General features: G+C 47.3%; 1 protein-coding gene across 5 annotated transcripts in view; it reads right to left on the reverse strand.

Moving 5' to 3' along the window:
- Positions 1-1766: 1766 nt before the first annotated feature.
- OPCML (opioid binding protein/cell adhesion molecule like) overlaps positions 1767-13929 on the reverse strand; it is a 1097554-nt gene continuing 1085391 nt past the window's right edge. For all 5 annotated transcript variants that reach the window (XM_059067772.2, XM_067039351.1, XM_067039352.1 and 2 more), the window contains one exon: positions 1767-7141. In XM_059067772.2, coding sequence (XP_058923755.1) covers positions 7041-7141 — 101 coding nt within the window. In that variant the 3' untranslated portion in view covers positions 1767-7040. The remainder of the gene's footprint in view (positions 7142-13929) is intronic.

A 13929-nucleotide genomic window follows, 5' to 3' on the forward strand; every position in this document is an offset into this window, starting at 1 on the left:
AAACGCACCCTATCGTTCAGCTGCCATGCTTAGGAATGACTAGATAAAGCCTCCCTTGCAGAATGGAAAGGGAACAGCAAAGATTTTCATTCCCCACTTCAAGTGGGTTGGTAAATAGGTATGTCTGCCACAGGCTGGTTGGAGGATGCTTGCTGGATGGATTGACAGGTGAAGAATGGCTAGACAGTTTAAATAAATAGGTGGGGAACTGTCATATTAGGGAGGTGCATGAGTGAATAGATGGAATAAGGGTTAGAAAAATGGGGGAATAATAAATATGTGAGTGAATAGGTGACTGGTTAGCTGATGGAGAAATAAATTGGTACATCGATGATGGATGCAGCTGAGTGGCCAGATGAAGTGAAAGACCGATAAACGTCTATGCAAGCAGGCAAGCAGATGGATGGGTAAATGCTGTGGTGTGAACAGGAGCGGGAGAGGGTCAGGCGAGGGTGGGAAGAGGATGATTAAAAGGAAGAAGCAAAAGGAGAGGGTGACGGGGAGCAGTGAAGGCATTAAGACGTTAGAACTGGAAATTCATTTCCTCGACAAGTCATGATTTTACAATGAGTCGGAGGAAATTAGAAACGCTCCATCACTGGTACCTACCGTGTCCTCCGTATTTTAATTTACAAGGAACATGATCGAGTCTATCAAGTTACCTGTGTTCCATCGCCTGTAGGGGAAACAGAGTCATGAAAGGCCAGGATTAGCCCTCGTCTGTCTAGGAAGCCTTGAGAAAGAAGCCTCATAACTCCAGCTGGGGGTCTTGGCCAGAGAAGTTGTATAACTGAGGAATCTTCCCCCACTTTCTGGTGTGTGCCCAAAGAATCATCGGCCACTGACCTAAGCTTTATTTGGGGGCAGGCTTAGGAATCCAGTGGTTGAAAGGGAAACAAAAACCGTCCAGGGAATTTTGATAGAACACACTGAGGGGGTTAAATTCACCAGTGGTGCAACTGAGGAAGCAAAGATGAGCAAGGTGAAATGTCCAGTCCAAGATCACACGTGTAGTCAACGGCAGAGCTCAGAAGGGCTGGTTGACGTATAAATGGTTGGTGAGAATCTGGGTTGCAAGAAAGAGGTTAATGCCTGTTCCTTCAGAAGAGCAGATGAATGTGTGACCAAGTGGTGGGAGATTTACTGAAAGAGAAAGATGTTTTAGGAAAGACAATCAGAGGATAGGAGCTCGTTCTCCAGATCTCTTTCTCATGCTATTACCCTATAGATGCTACAGTAAACCTAAGACAGAGAACAGTCCCTCCAATGGCATGTGCTTTTCGGAATAAATGTGTATCACAGTCACCCTATTTTCTCATACTGACTCCAGTCAAAGTGGTGCTTGACCCGGTGGACTCAACCTGCAGGAACCCTTAAGGAGCGCTCAAACCGAGCAGTATCTGGTCATTCTTTTTCTGAAACTTCTCCTAGGATTTCATTTGAGCCTAGGTCCATAAATAATTTAGACTTTGAGGCTGCAGCTGCATTTTATAATATTGTATTTTATATTATTTGTAAGTGGCATAGATATGTGATATACAATTGCAATATGAAATTGCCTAGGCTTCATAGTATTCTGTGTGCATGTGGGTACATACATGCATGAGAGAGACAGAGAGAGAGAGAGAGGGAGGAATGCTACGCAGTTTTCTGGATGCGTCTGCTTCCCAAAGCCTAAAACACACACACGGGAGAAGCACAGCCTGCCTAGTTTTCTCCATTCCTGGATACGGGGTGAGGTGTCCTAATAAACAGCCCCCCAAAAGTTACAAATTTCTTTGAACTTTATTGATACACTGCACAATCACAACCATCTCGTACTTATCCTGAATTAGAAAAGGTTACAACTACAATGTAACATGCACAAAATTCAGGTAGTATATTCACCCTTAATACAATTATTGACAGAAATCAAGTCTCCATTGATTTTTGAAGGAAAAAATAAGAAAGAAAATAGAAGGGGAAAAAAAAAAAAAAAAACAAACTCTAGAAGCCTGACAAAATTATACTGTTGTATCACGTGATAAAATTTTAAAGCATTTGAACATAGATTTGTTTGAAGGATAATTGTGAAAATGGGCACACCCATGATCTGACACAGCTATAACGGCACCATTGATAAGTCATAATTTTTTTTTAATCGAGAGGACTCTGAACTTGACAGATACATTTTCGTACACCCACACATTCCTCACAACTGCACTTTACATGTCACAAAAGGTTTTGAATGATTAAAAAAAGCTCCCTTTAATTAACCCAAGGGCAGCTATGATTACTTATCATTGCTATGATCGATATCATTATAAATCTGCCAATGGCGTAGAATGTGGCCCCCCCCAGAAAAAGAGTAGAGGGTTCACCATGTTTCTTTCCCCACTCAGGGTCATGGAACAGCTAAAACAACCCTGTGCCTTTCAAAGGGCACTGTTGAAAGAAATAAGATGGAATGTCTTTTGAACTCCAGGAAATGAGGCTTGCTGGCTACTTTCCGGCTGAGGACAATCGTGTCTAATTGAGTCCGCGCCACACCCTCGTGGACTACCGATGTCCCGCACCCGAAGGCTAAATCACACCGGCTCAGCTCTCTCTTTTTGCCACATCTTTTAATTGCATATCTATTTCTCCCTCCTTTCATTTACTTCTCTTCTCTCAAGAAATGAGGGAAATGAGACTGGCATTTTTATTGTTGGCTGTCAGCGATGGTGAGGAGATCTCATCATATCGTATTTTTCGAAAATGTTGCCTCTTCCTAGTTGCACACCTGTGCAGTTTTACTGCAACTGCTCCAACTTATTCGTCTTAAAATAAAATAAACAAGGAAGTTTTGAACAGTAGGAGGGGAGGCGATTTGGCATACGTTTCTAGGAATAGGGCTCATGCAGAACGAAAGGAAACAATCCTCATTTGGGGAGAAAAAGAACAAAAAAAATGAATTTTGCCAACTAGAAACATCTTCTGCTGCTTCCCCTACTTCCTCGAATTCCAAAGAGATTAAATTTGGGGTTTTGTTTGTTTGTTTGTTTTTAATGCTGTGGAGGTTTTTGGTGGGGGGAAGGGGCGCTGGTTCCAGGTATGACAAAGCCGGCTTTTCTGTGGTGAGGACTCAGGGTCAGATTGGCAAAGATGCCATGGCCCCAGCTCTCACCCCATTCCTCCCCTCCTACCGATAACATCCACGCACAGCCACAGAGGAGAAAACCTGCCCTTGGTACTGGAAGTGCACACCAACCTACAACCACTCCTGATGCACTCCCATTGACAAGCTCTCCTGGAGACAGACTGCCCGCTTTAAGGTTCTCTATCTTCTCACGCGACTTTTCCCTGCGTCAGGAGAGATCACCATGATCTCCTCCACGCGGAGAGCAAGTTGCTGGATTGATGCAGAGACACATCCCTGAACTCATCCTTGGCTGTGCACTTGTCCCGAGTCCCAGAGGCCACTTCCCACCCAGGTTTTGAGAACTAACTGACCAACCTGTGAAATGAATTGTCTAACGCGAGGCATGGGTTTCAGAGGAAAAGAGCCCCAGGCCTCTCTGTGATACACAGCCTGAACTTCCCTTCTGCTTAGTTGAATACAACTACAGCAGAACAAGCCACACGTCATCTCTCTGTATAAGATAGGGGCACATTTTGACCACCCCTCGCCTGTATGGCCTCCCTCCCCGAGTTAAAACAAGAATGAGAAAAACTAAACGCATTTTCTTCAACTTGCAGAAGACGGTATCAGGCACTTGACATTCAACTACCGAAAAACAAGCTTGGCCAGGGCCTTAACACTAGCACTGGCACTGGAATTACTTTGGTGGGAATACATATGAACTTGGTCTTGGAAGGGGGAGGGTTCCAGATTACCTACATAGCTGAGTTCCTCTCACCTGATTGCCTCCTGATAAGCCTTTTCCGGTTTCCTTCCCACGTGCAAAACCTATGAAGAGCCACGCGTCCTCAGAGACTCGATAATTCATTTTTTCCTCCTCTACCCTAACCCCCTCCCCCATCACCGGCACCTCGAAAAAAATCTCTCCAGCAGGACTTATCCGTCCGCCTGCCATATGTAAAGTGAGTATGGATATTGTCTTTAGTAAGCGTTTGCTGCTCTGTATGCTTCAAGATACTGGGTAACGGCTCCTGTCCTATGGAGCCATCCCCACCAAAGGAACCCAAGCCACCCAGAAGCTGGAGTACGTCTGTTGTGCAGAAGTGTTTTCTGTCCCACTTCCCCATTTCCTTGGGTCTTGTTTCCTCGGTTTTCTTTATCCCAGACAGGTGAGGATTAACGGTAGGAGTTTTTTCCCTCTGAAACGGGGCTGGAACCTGTAACTACCAGACATGCTTCCCAGTATCCAGTGGAAGAGGCTGCACAGAGCTCCACAGTGAGTCTGAGACCCGGGCTCATTGTGCGTGGAAGGTTCTGGGTCCTCCTGGCTGAAGGAGGACGGGCGCCTCCCTCTGGATCAAGTCCCCGAGTGAGGAATATGCCCAGCTCGTCCATTTCAAGCACCGCGTTCTCCAAGACGGTACCGTCTCCACAGCCTCCACACTGATGTTCCTCCAAAGGAACAAGAGTAGTACCAGCAGAACATTCAAATGACACATTCAACGCTCCTTCAGAGTGAGACACCAGCCCCGCTCCAGGAGCCCCGTGTGGTGACAGGTCTGAAACACTGATGTCCGACCTGTAATTCTGACTCCACGCCTGTTCTCGACTGTCCCTGGAACTTGAAAGCCACACGCTGCGCTTGGCACACCATTTACGTTCCCCCAGTCTGGCTCCTGGCAGCTCTCTGGGAGATGCAGATGTCTGTTTACAGCTGGAAAGTGTAATATTGATTTCATTCACGCCAGCTCTCTTATGGAAGCGGCTAGCTTTTTGTACGTCAAGACAGCCTACGTGTGTGTGTGTGTTTCTCCACTGTGTACGTCACGTTCATGTGCTATAACGGACAAAAACAAAGAGGCCACACTTCAGAGGAAGAAGATCCATTAAGCATCGACGGGACGGAACTCTATGGAGCTGGTATTTCTCATGTTTTAGACTGTGGAGCTGAAAGCGTGTTCCAGCGGATCTCCAGCAGGCCTGTGACACGGTCACGGTTGATACACTCCTTCTCATCCTCAGCAGGTCATTCCCTACAGCACAGGACAAGGGCACAGCCCTGCAGGTTTCCAATGCCATTCTCTTGCAAGCCTGGCACACTTGCTGGCTGAGTCCTTCTTGTCCCAGGAGACAATACAGAAAGATCAGGTCAGCTCTTCTTTGTGTTCTGGAAAGATGTGTTCTGAACATGGAGAGCTGAGGGCATGCTTCCCCAAAGCTCCTGGAGAAGCAGCCTGTATCCGAGGAAATTGTGTGTCACTTTCCCCTTCTGTTTGCTGTGTTGTGTTAATCAAGTGCTTGGAAATTGTCAGTTGCTCAAGTGCCCTCAGCTCCGGAGAGCTTCCTGAAACATACACCAGAGCTGTCAACACACCCGCCATGTAATTGGCTTTCATCAGCTTTTTACTGGGTAGTTTTCAAACAGAGGAAACCAAAACTGGAGCAGAGAGGAGACAATAGCAGAAGTCATCCCGCTAAGGTGGACGGCTCTCTTCACGCTGCAGAGACAGAGGTGTGTTTTTTCTCTCACTTTCTTGCTATTAAGCCCAGTCCCATAGTTTCCTGACATGCACTTTCTTGAAAGGCTGAGAGAAACATGAGTTTTGGCACCTTGTCCTTCCGGTAAGAAAGAAAACACACGATACTCATCAAGGTTTTGCCAAGGCTGATGTGCTTCCCAAGAAGGTGTTTCTCAATACACAGTCTCTGCTGGGAAGGGTGAGTGACCGATCTTCGATTGCTACTTTTGGCCATCTCTTACCAGTATCTACTTTGGGTGGATGGGCTAGCACATTCCAGACAGTCCACGACATAGTGCTTTTCTATGTTGTTAGCCTGTGAGATCATTGGCTTTCGCATGAGAAGCTGGTAGGTCATTTTGAAGATGCCAATATCTGCAGAAGGTAGAGGAGACGTGAATCCAGTGGAATAGACACAATATGGTTAAGAGATTAATGTGGTGATGGACTGATAGCGAAGAGTGGGGAAAGAAATGGAAAGACATGGAAAGACGTGTTAGATAATTACACTGATAGATTGATAAATAAAGTAAATAGATTGCTAGAGAAGAGGATGGGTGGGGAGATGACTGGATGGAACGTCAGACAGTTGGGGAGATGGGTAACCGAATGATTACTTTCACAGAGAGCCTGATAAAACCTAAATAATCAGCCATGTGCGGATCGTTGTGTATGAACTGGACAGCATTTTTCTGAGAGAAGTACCATCCCCAAAACGCTTCCCCCCTTTGTTCGGTCACGTGACTTCTAAACGTTTAGCTTGGGGTTGTGTGCATATCCCTAAACTTGGAATCCCTACAGCTGGGAGGGAAAGCAGATAGGGCAGAATGGCTAAAAAGATGGCAGTGTTTCATATACATAGAGGGAGAACTTTCCAGAAAGAAAGGATGTGAACCCTCGTGTAATTAGACAATAATAAACGCGGAAGGAGTGGTATGTACATCATAGTCAGGAAAATGGTCCAAAGCTTAAAAGACGCAGATAATAGGACACTTGGATATAACTCTTGCTGTGCACTACATTGTAAGTGAAGTTGTGTCTTCAGGGTGTTTATCACGAGGCACATTTTCTGCCCAGATGGAGCTTATGGTTCGCTGGGGGGGTAGGGTTGGTGGTGATGGTGTTGGAAAGGCAGAGGAAAGGGAAGGGCCAAGGTGGAGGGACAGATTCCATTTTTGGACACACCAATGAATGATTATTCTACACATGGTAGAACCCTTCACACCCCTCCCCCCCAACCCCACTCATTCAAACTGGATAGAAAAATCAAATGAACAGACCAACCAAACAAAGAAAAATCCAAATCAAGGAGAAGAACAGAAACAAACAAAAAGAAGCCCAAACTCGTTTGCTCTCCGCAGTGTAGGTAAAGTCTGTGATATGGAGAAGCAGGCGTTGCTCAGAAGACCTATGGTTTCTTATCAAAACTTGATGAAGAAGTGGGCAAAGAGGGTCCCTGATAGCCAGAGGCAAGCCAGCGCTCTAGAGGCCGAGTTTACACCGTCAATGACAGCTCCAGGCCCTGTGTGGGAGAAAGAGAGACAGACCCATTAGCGCACACCCACAGGGCACCATCCTCATCCCTTGACAAGCACCGCGTAGACATGCTTCCCCGTGACCCGCTCCCACCCACCAGTGAGCCTTCCAAGTCTGCATAAATGGCGAGTGCCCACTGGGAGAAACTCACAGGGGCTTATCGCTGGGGTGCCTGGACCCTACAGCCTGCTCCCAAAGACTGGGGTTTAAAAACTAAAAGAGGTAGAGGGAGGGGACGGTTAGACGTGCGGGCTGACGGGTTAGGGCAGGACCTTTGTAAGCAGAGCCTCTACCTGTGTTCTCTCCTTGGAAATCGTGTCCAGGACAGACAGGGGTGGGAGGGGAAGGAGAGGAAGAGAAGGTTTTGTGAAACACAGGAGTCTAGGTGTAGACGTGGCTGACTTCTCGTCTGGTGTGACTGGGATATTGGGGCAGCGTCTCCCAAAGCCGCCGAGGGAGAATGAATACGCACACCCAGAGTTTTAAAGACTACGGTTGGGTTTATCCCAGCAGCCAGCGATGCGTCTCCAGAGGTGACAAAGACAACCCCCATTCTCAGACCCAACAGCCACCTTATGCCCCTGCCTGGCAGGGCTCTCCCTCAACCTCTTTCTTTCTTCTTCCCTCTCTCTGGCCCTTTGACACAGTCCCCGTGAAACCCTCACATCCCGCTGTGAAATGAGACCACAGAATCCCAGGTGCGATTCCTTTCCCTTCATCTGCATCCTTGGGAAGACAGACCACGGGCACTGGGGTCGCCTCGCCTGTTCCCGAGGGCCCGGGGTGGAAGGCTGAGTGTCCAGCTCTGCCCCTGTACTCCTCCGTCACCTCTATTTACCGGCATCAGAATTTAGGGTCATAAGCAAGACCAGAATGGCCAGCGAGCAGGGAGCAGAGAGTGTTCCGGGGAAAGCAAAACTAAGCGTTAGTCAAGGGATTAGAAGCAACCCTGTAGGGCCAGTGACAAAGGGACGGAGTGACAGGCAAGAAACGCAGGGCTTCACCGCCTCCTTTACTAGTAAACTGGCTTGTTGGAAACAACTTTACTACTGAAAAGAGCCTCAGTGGTGCAGGGTCTCCTCAGACAGGAGCCAGGTCATGTGGCTTGCTGGTCAGCGTAATGGCGCGGATCCAGGCCTTGCTGGGCGGGCAGTGATGTTAGCTGTCAGCCTGGGGATGGATGGTTCTCTCACTCCAGCAGCTGGCATCCGACTGTTCCCACCCCAGGGATCTCAACAGGATTCCTTTTCTTCGTCTGATTGACAATACAGTTCTCCTATTTACTAAAAATTCATATTGACTCGATAGCTTTGAGAGTCCTGCGCACAGTTTTCTGTGCTTTCGTTACAGAGTGTTTGCAGATAAGGGCAGAGTCCAGTCCTTAGTCCATTGCTATGGTCCCCACGACAGCTTCATACATATTTATAGAAAGTAGCCTGACTCTGGGGCCCCATCAGTCCAGGCGTATATCCTAGGAACTGTACTGGCCTCCGGAATGTGCTGAGTTGCAAAAAGCCCAGTCTGAAGCTCAAGGTAATTCTCTATATTGTCTTCTGCAAAAGATGAGTGATTTCGATTTTTAAATGAGTTTAAAAGGAGATGGGCAACACAGATGTATAAGACCCATATGTTTTTGTAAAGAATATTTAAAATGTAAAGTATATATTGTATATATGATATATATTCACTAGTTTTATATATGTATATATGTATATATATGCATGTGTGTGTGTCTTTGTCTAATTCATTATATTGATATCAACTTAAGAAACAATTGAATGGGCTCCATTCTAGACGGACAGAGGCCTTTAGCTGAGGAATCACTTTATTCCAAGTCCTACCAGTGGGCTTAGCATTTCTGGGGATGTCATGCTACCAGCACGAGGTTGAACGTAGCTAAAACAAAGAGGAGAGGAGGAGTATGAGGAAGACACAGCAGTGCGAGCCGCCCGGAAAGAAGGAGGAGGAATCATCAAGGCGGCAGGTAGCAGTGGCAGGAAGACGTTCATCCCGATCAGGCAGGGGTGTTACAGCCTCAGCTCGCTTCGGCTGAGCTCTCCAAGGAGCGGAAGCGTGACGGGCCTCGGGAGGCACAGAGCCTGCTCAGCCCGCTTGGTGGGGATGAGACAAGGCATATGCTTAGACGGTGCTTTCTGGCTGGCAAACATGACTGTAAATGCTGCACGTCGAATGCATTTTATCTTTATGAAACCCTATGGCATTCCTATCTTATAGATGGGGAATTGAGAAGCAGAGCAGGTAAGTGCCCTGCCTATGGCCACGGAAGACAGTGCACCCAGAGCTGGGTTAGAACTGAGTCACTCTGTCTACGGGGTCGGCACCCTTGATTATCACAACTCTACTTCCTCTCTGTGGAGAACAATCCTCTGTGCATGTTTTTCAGAGGTCATGGCATCAAGGAATAATGGCCCGGGGATCTGGAGACCCGATTTCTCCATGTGGCTCTGCTGCTTCCTAGCCGAGTGCCGGCTCCTCTCTGGCCTTGGTTCTCCCATCTGCAGTGAGGGGAGGCTGGGACGGATGGCCTCTGAGCTCTTCTCCTTTAGCACCCTGAGTTACTGAATGGCTGGAAACCCTGCATCTGGTCCCAGAAGGGACAGCTGGGGAGCAGCCAGATGGCCTTTTCCAGTGGTACAAAACCATCACCACTCCTGCTTTTTGCACCTATAGGCATGCCATCTCCGGAGACAGCAAGAGGGCGCCAAACATTCCTAGACCCTAAAGTTTCCTCTTCTGTAGCCTCATTTTCTATGCATTTTCAGGAAACTGTATTCCTTAGCAGGTATTATAAGCCCTGCTTTAAGCATCAGATGACATGGCCATTTATGGTCAGAGTGCCTTTGGCCAATCGGTGTATGAGAAAGGGCTGAGCTATTCTGGCCAAAGAGTTTACCTAATCTACTAGGATAGAGATTACACTAGCCTTGCTTTCCTCCTATGGATCCTGGACACATTTGAGATTTGGCAGTTGGGCCTACGGGAAGCGAGGGGCCTACAGGAAGGCTCTCGGGCTTTGTTCCAAGCCGGGAGAGAGTGGCTCACATCCGCGTACCATACTCCGGCTTGGAGGGATGTAAGACAAAGGCCATCAGCGATGAACTGATTCTTTAATGGCGTCTTCAAGGTAACCCTGATCCTACTGGGAATGAGGGGGAAAAAAGAATCTGGGTTGGGTCTCTCCCCTAGGCTTTCTGTATGCTAAGGCCACTCACCTGATTATGCAAACGCTTCTTTGTGCTTTAATACAGAAGAAGCAGTGGATTGCTGCTGTCTAGCGAACTGCTGTGGTCCCATGATTACGTCTATGCATCTGCTCTGCCTTGGCCTCGCTGCTTTGTCTTTGCAGCCCTAAATCCTCTGGGGTAAAGATCTCTGACCACTGTAAAAGTGCAACCAATGCTTGGGGCTTCGTCTTCAGACCAATTTGGGCTTAAATCCTGACTCTGTGGCTTGCCAGCTATGTGATCTCAGACAAAGCACTTGCAGCTTTCTCCTTGAAAATAGGGGTAATAATGTGGAGTTCTCAGGATAAAGGACTGGAGGGATTAGGACAGTGTCTGGTAGGAAGTAGTCATGTGATCGTGGGAAGGGCTGCTCTGGGGGGTCCATACCCCCTACCTTCCACTTGTTAGTTGAGTCTAATAGTGGCTTATTTTGACCTTTTCCAAATACGTTGATCCTGAGCTGGGTTTTGGTAGGTGAGATGGGTGAGAGAGGCCTCCGGCCATCAGGGCCTAGGAGGAGGGAGTGGGGCACTGGGCAGGGCAATGAGAGAGTCCAAAGCCATGCTCTGTGGCAAGGCCAAGGGCAAAGGACCAGTCCGTGAGGGAAGCAGACCCCACGCTGGCCTTGGAAGCCGTGCCGTCCACTCAACAAATGCGTGCTGGTGCCGTCACGTGCCAGGCTCTGTTCCAAAGAGGAAGACAGGCACAGCCTCTGCCCGCACACACCCTATCTTCCATTAGCTTTTTCTTTTTTTTTGGCCACTCTACGCTGCATGCAGGATCTTAGTTCCCCGACCAGGGATCGAACCCGCGCCCCCTGAAGTGGAAGCTCGGAGTCTTAACCGCTAGACCACCAGGGAAGTCCCCCTATCCTCCATTAGGACCTAGGATTCCTCTGTCCTAGTCTAAATCCATAAAGAAACACAAATATGTTTTAAGCCCTCACAGATTCTGAGAAGAAAGTCCTTTGGAATAAAATAATCCAACCTCCCTTTCATCTCAGGGGCGCCCTGCCTGTCTAAGAGGGCTGCATTCAGGCATCAGGGAGAACTGAATGTGAATTCTAGCTCTGCTAGAATTCACTCACAGGATGACGTCAGATGAGACGGTTAATTGCCCTCAAACCGTTTTTTTTTTTTAATGTATAAAATACGTGCAGAGGTGGTTTTCTCTATACTTGCAGGGTTGCTCTGAGGATGAGGGAAGACGATACATAAAATCACTGAGTATAAGTAAAGGGTGAATAACAATTGGGTGAATTAGAACCAGGACCATAACGGCTAGTCTCTAAAATAGTATCTTTTGTGGGGCTCCCGCTTTAAATCAAGAGACCCTGTGTACACTGAATTCTTAAAGGTACTTGCCAAACACCCACCGAAAGCAAACGTGGCTCTGGCTTAGCAAGTGACTGGTCTCCCCTGACAAGACCAGACGTGGCTCCAACCACGGGTAAAGGCTTCCCAGGGAAGGCCAGTTATTCTGAGGAAGCGCGTGTAGAAGCCCAACTCTTTCTGTGGGCAGGCACCACGTTCACGAAACCTTGACTTATGGTTAACGGTGACTCAGTCTAATAGAATAGCTCTTACAAACACCAGCCTTAATTACATATTTTTCAGGGATAAACTAAACGTGAGAACATGTAATTATGCCCTTTCCCCTCATTCCAGCCTCTCCTCTGCCTCAACACTAAAAACGTATTGCTTCCTTCTCTCCTGAAGTTGAGCGTCTTTGCAAAGCTCACAGCATGACACAAAGCCGCAAAACCAACTATGAATGACAATGACAAATAAATACCTTGAGGACATACGCAGACCAAACTAAGTTAGTCCTCAGCACACGGAAAGAGGAGATAGAGAGACAGAAATGATCAAGAGATAAATTCCAGAAACGGTAAATGTCACAGAGGTCAATCAATCAGTACGTGTACTCTGGGCCGGAGGGAAGATTTTATGGTATGGCCACGTGTGAGGCCCAGCAGCAGTAACACAGGTAAATAAAGAAAGAGGCAAACAAACAAATGAGTAAAATAAAGTCCACTCTGGAGAAACTACTTGCTTTGTTAAATTAAATATACTCCACATTTTACACATTTAAAAAAAGCAAATTTGGTCGAGGGTTTAGCATAGAATTAACCTGCAGGCCTGGCTCTCCTGGAAGCAAGGGTTTGCTGCTGCGCTCATGGGCTGGCTGACCACGCTCTGGAGGGACAGATTTTGAAAATCAAAGTACCCAAACTCAGCACAAAGCTCCCAGAAAACGATACAAGTTTACTGAGGAGGATCCTACCTCACAAGAGATTTTGCAGCTTAAAAATGGAGGGTCCATAACAAGTGAGAAAGGTATTGAAATGTCACCCTTTTCCTTTCCACGACTGCAACGAAAATAAGGCACAGTTCTTCTGCAAGAAGTTCGAAAGCAAAGTGCTGCTGTAATCTTGCTAAAATAGCAGGTGGTAGGGTGATCACATGAAGGAGAGAAAAGAGAAAAAAAAAAAACAACACACCATAGCCAAGTGGAACTTGGTGATAGCGCAGTGAGATCAAGGAGGCATCTGAAGTCTAAGAAGATACAGTTTTGTTCTGAAATTTGGATGGGTTTGATAAATATGGATGTGAACTATGTGACCTTCCTAATAAAGACCCAAAAGGATAGTGATGTTTTGGGTGATTAAAAGAGGAGCCAGGAAATCTAATTAGAGGATGTGTGTGTTACACTTGTTGGGGAAACGTAAACCTATTTTCAGCAGTGCCGGCTGATGAAGGTGCATCACTCCCCTTCAAAGGGAGCTTTTCCTTCATTGTCTTTAATTACAGCAGAAAAACAGGGCCCTGTGTTGTTCTACAAGGAAGATGAACAGGGCTTCGCAGCTCCGGGAAGGCGTGCGGACAAAGAAGCCAAAAAGGCAGCCATCTCCGCTTTGTGCTCCCACAAAGCCCAAGGCCTAGGAAGTTCATATCACAAGTTAATTCAAACCAGTCAGCTCATCACGGCGCTGAAAAAAGCAGGGCTTTGGTCTGTGCCAGACCAGAAGCTGGGGCGTGTGCCGACATCAGCACAGCCGGAGTGCTCTGTGTTGAAGTCTGAATGCCCAGGCTAACGGCCAGATGTCAGTGATTGAGACGGAGCAGGGTAGCGGCGCGAGGCAGTGACTAGGAGCCTCATCAGGAACGAAATGTGAAGTGTCTGCATATTTTTTCCTAATATGTTGACATTTCACAGGTTGGGGAAAACACAAATGATGAGGCTGCGCCGATCAGCCAGAAACGATGGTGTTTCTCTCTGACTCGCTCCCTCCCACCTGGATTTACATTGTGCATTTGGAAACTAAAAATCATACACGTTATCAGCAGGAAACGGACAGGCACGTGTAGCTTTTGATGTCTCTGTAAGAAGAAATCGCTTGATGAATGCCTTCCTTAACAGTCTGTCGGGATGTTTGAGATAGCCTCCCTCACGAGGGAGAAAGACCGCGCGGGAGGGGACCCTAAATTTCAAATTAGAACTGGGACGTAAGGGGGGCTGCAATGCC

This window comes from Kogia breviceps, chromosome 7 (assembly GCF_026419965.1).
Source record: "Kogia breviceps isolate mKogBre1 chromosome 7, mKogBre1 haplotype 1, whole genome shotgun sequence".
Lineage (NCBI taxonomy): Eukaryota > Metazoa > Chordata > Mammalia > Artiodactyla > Physeteridae > Kogia > Kogia breviceps.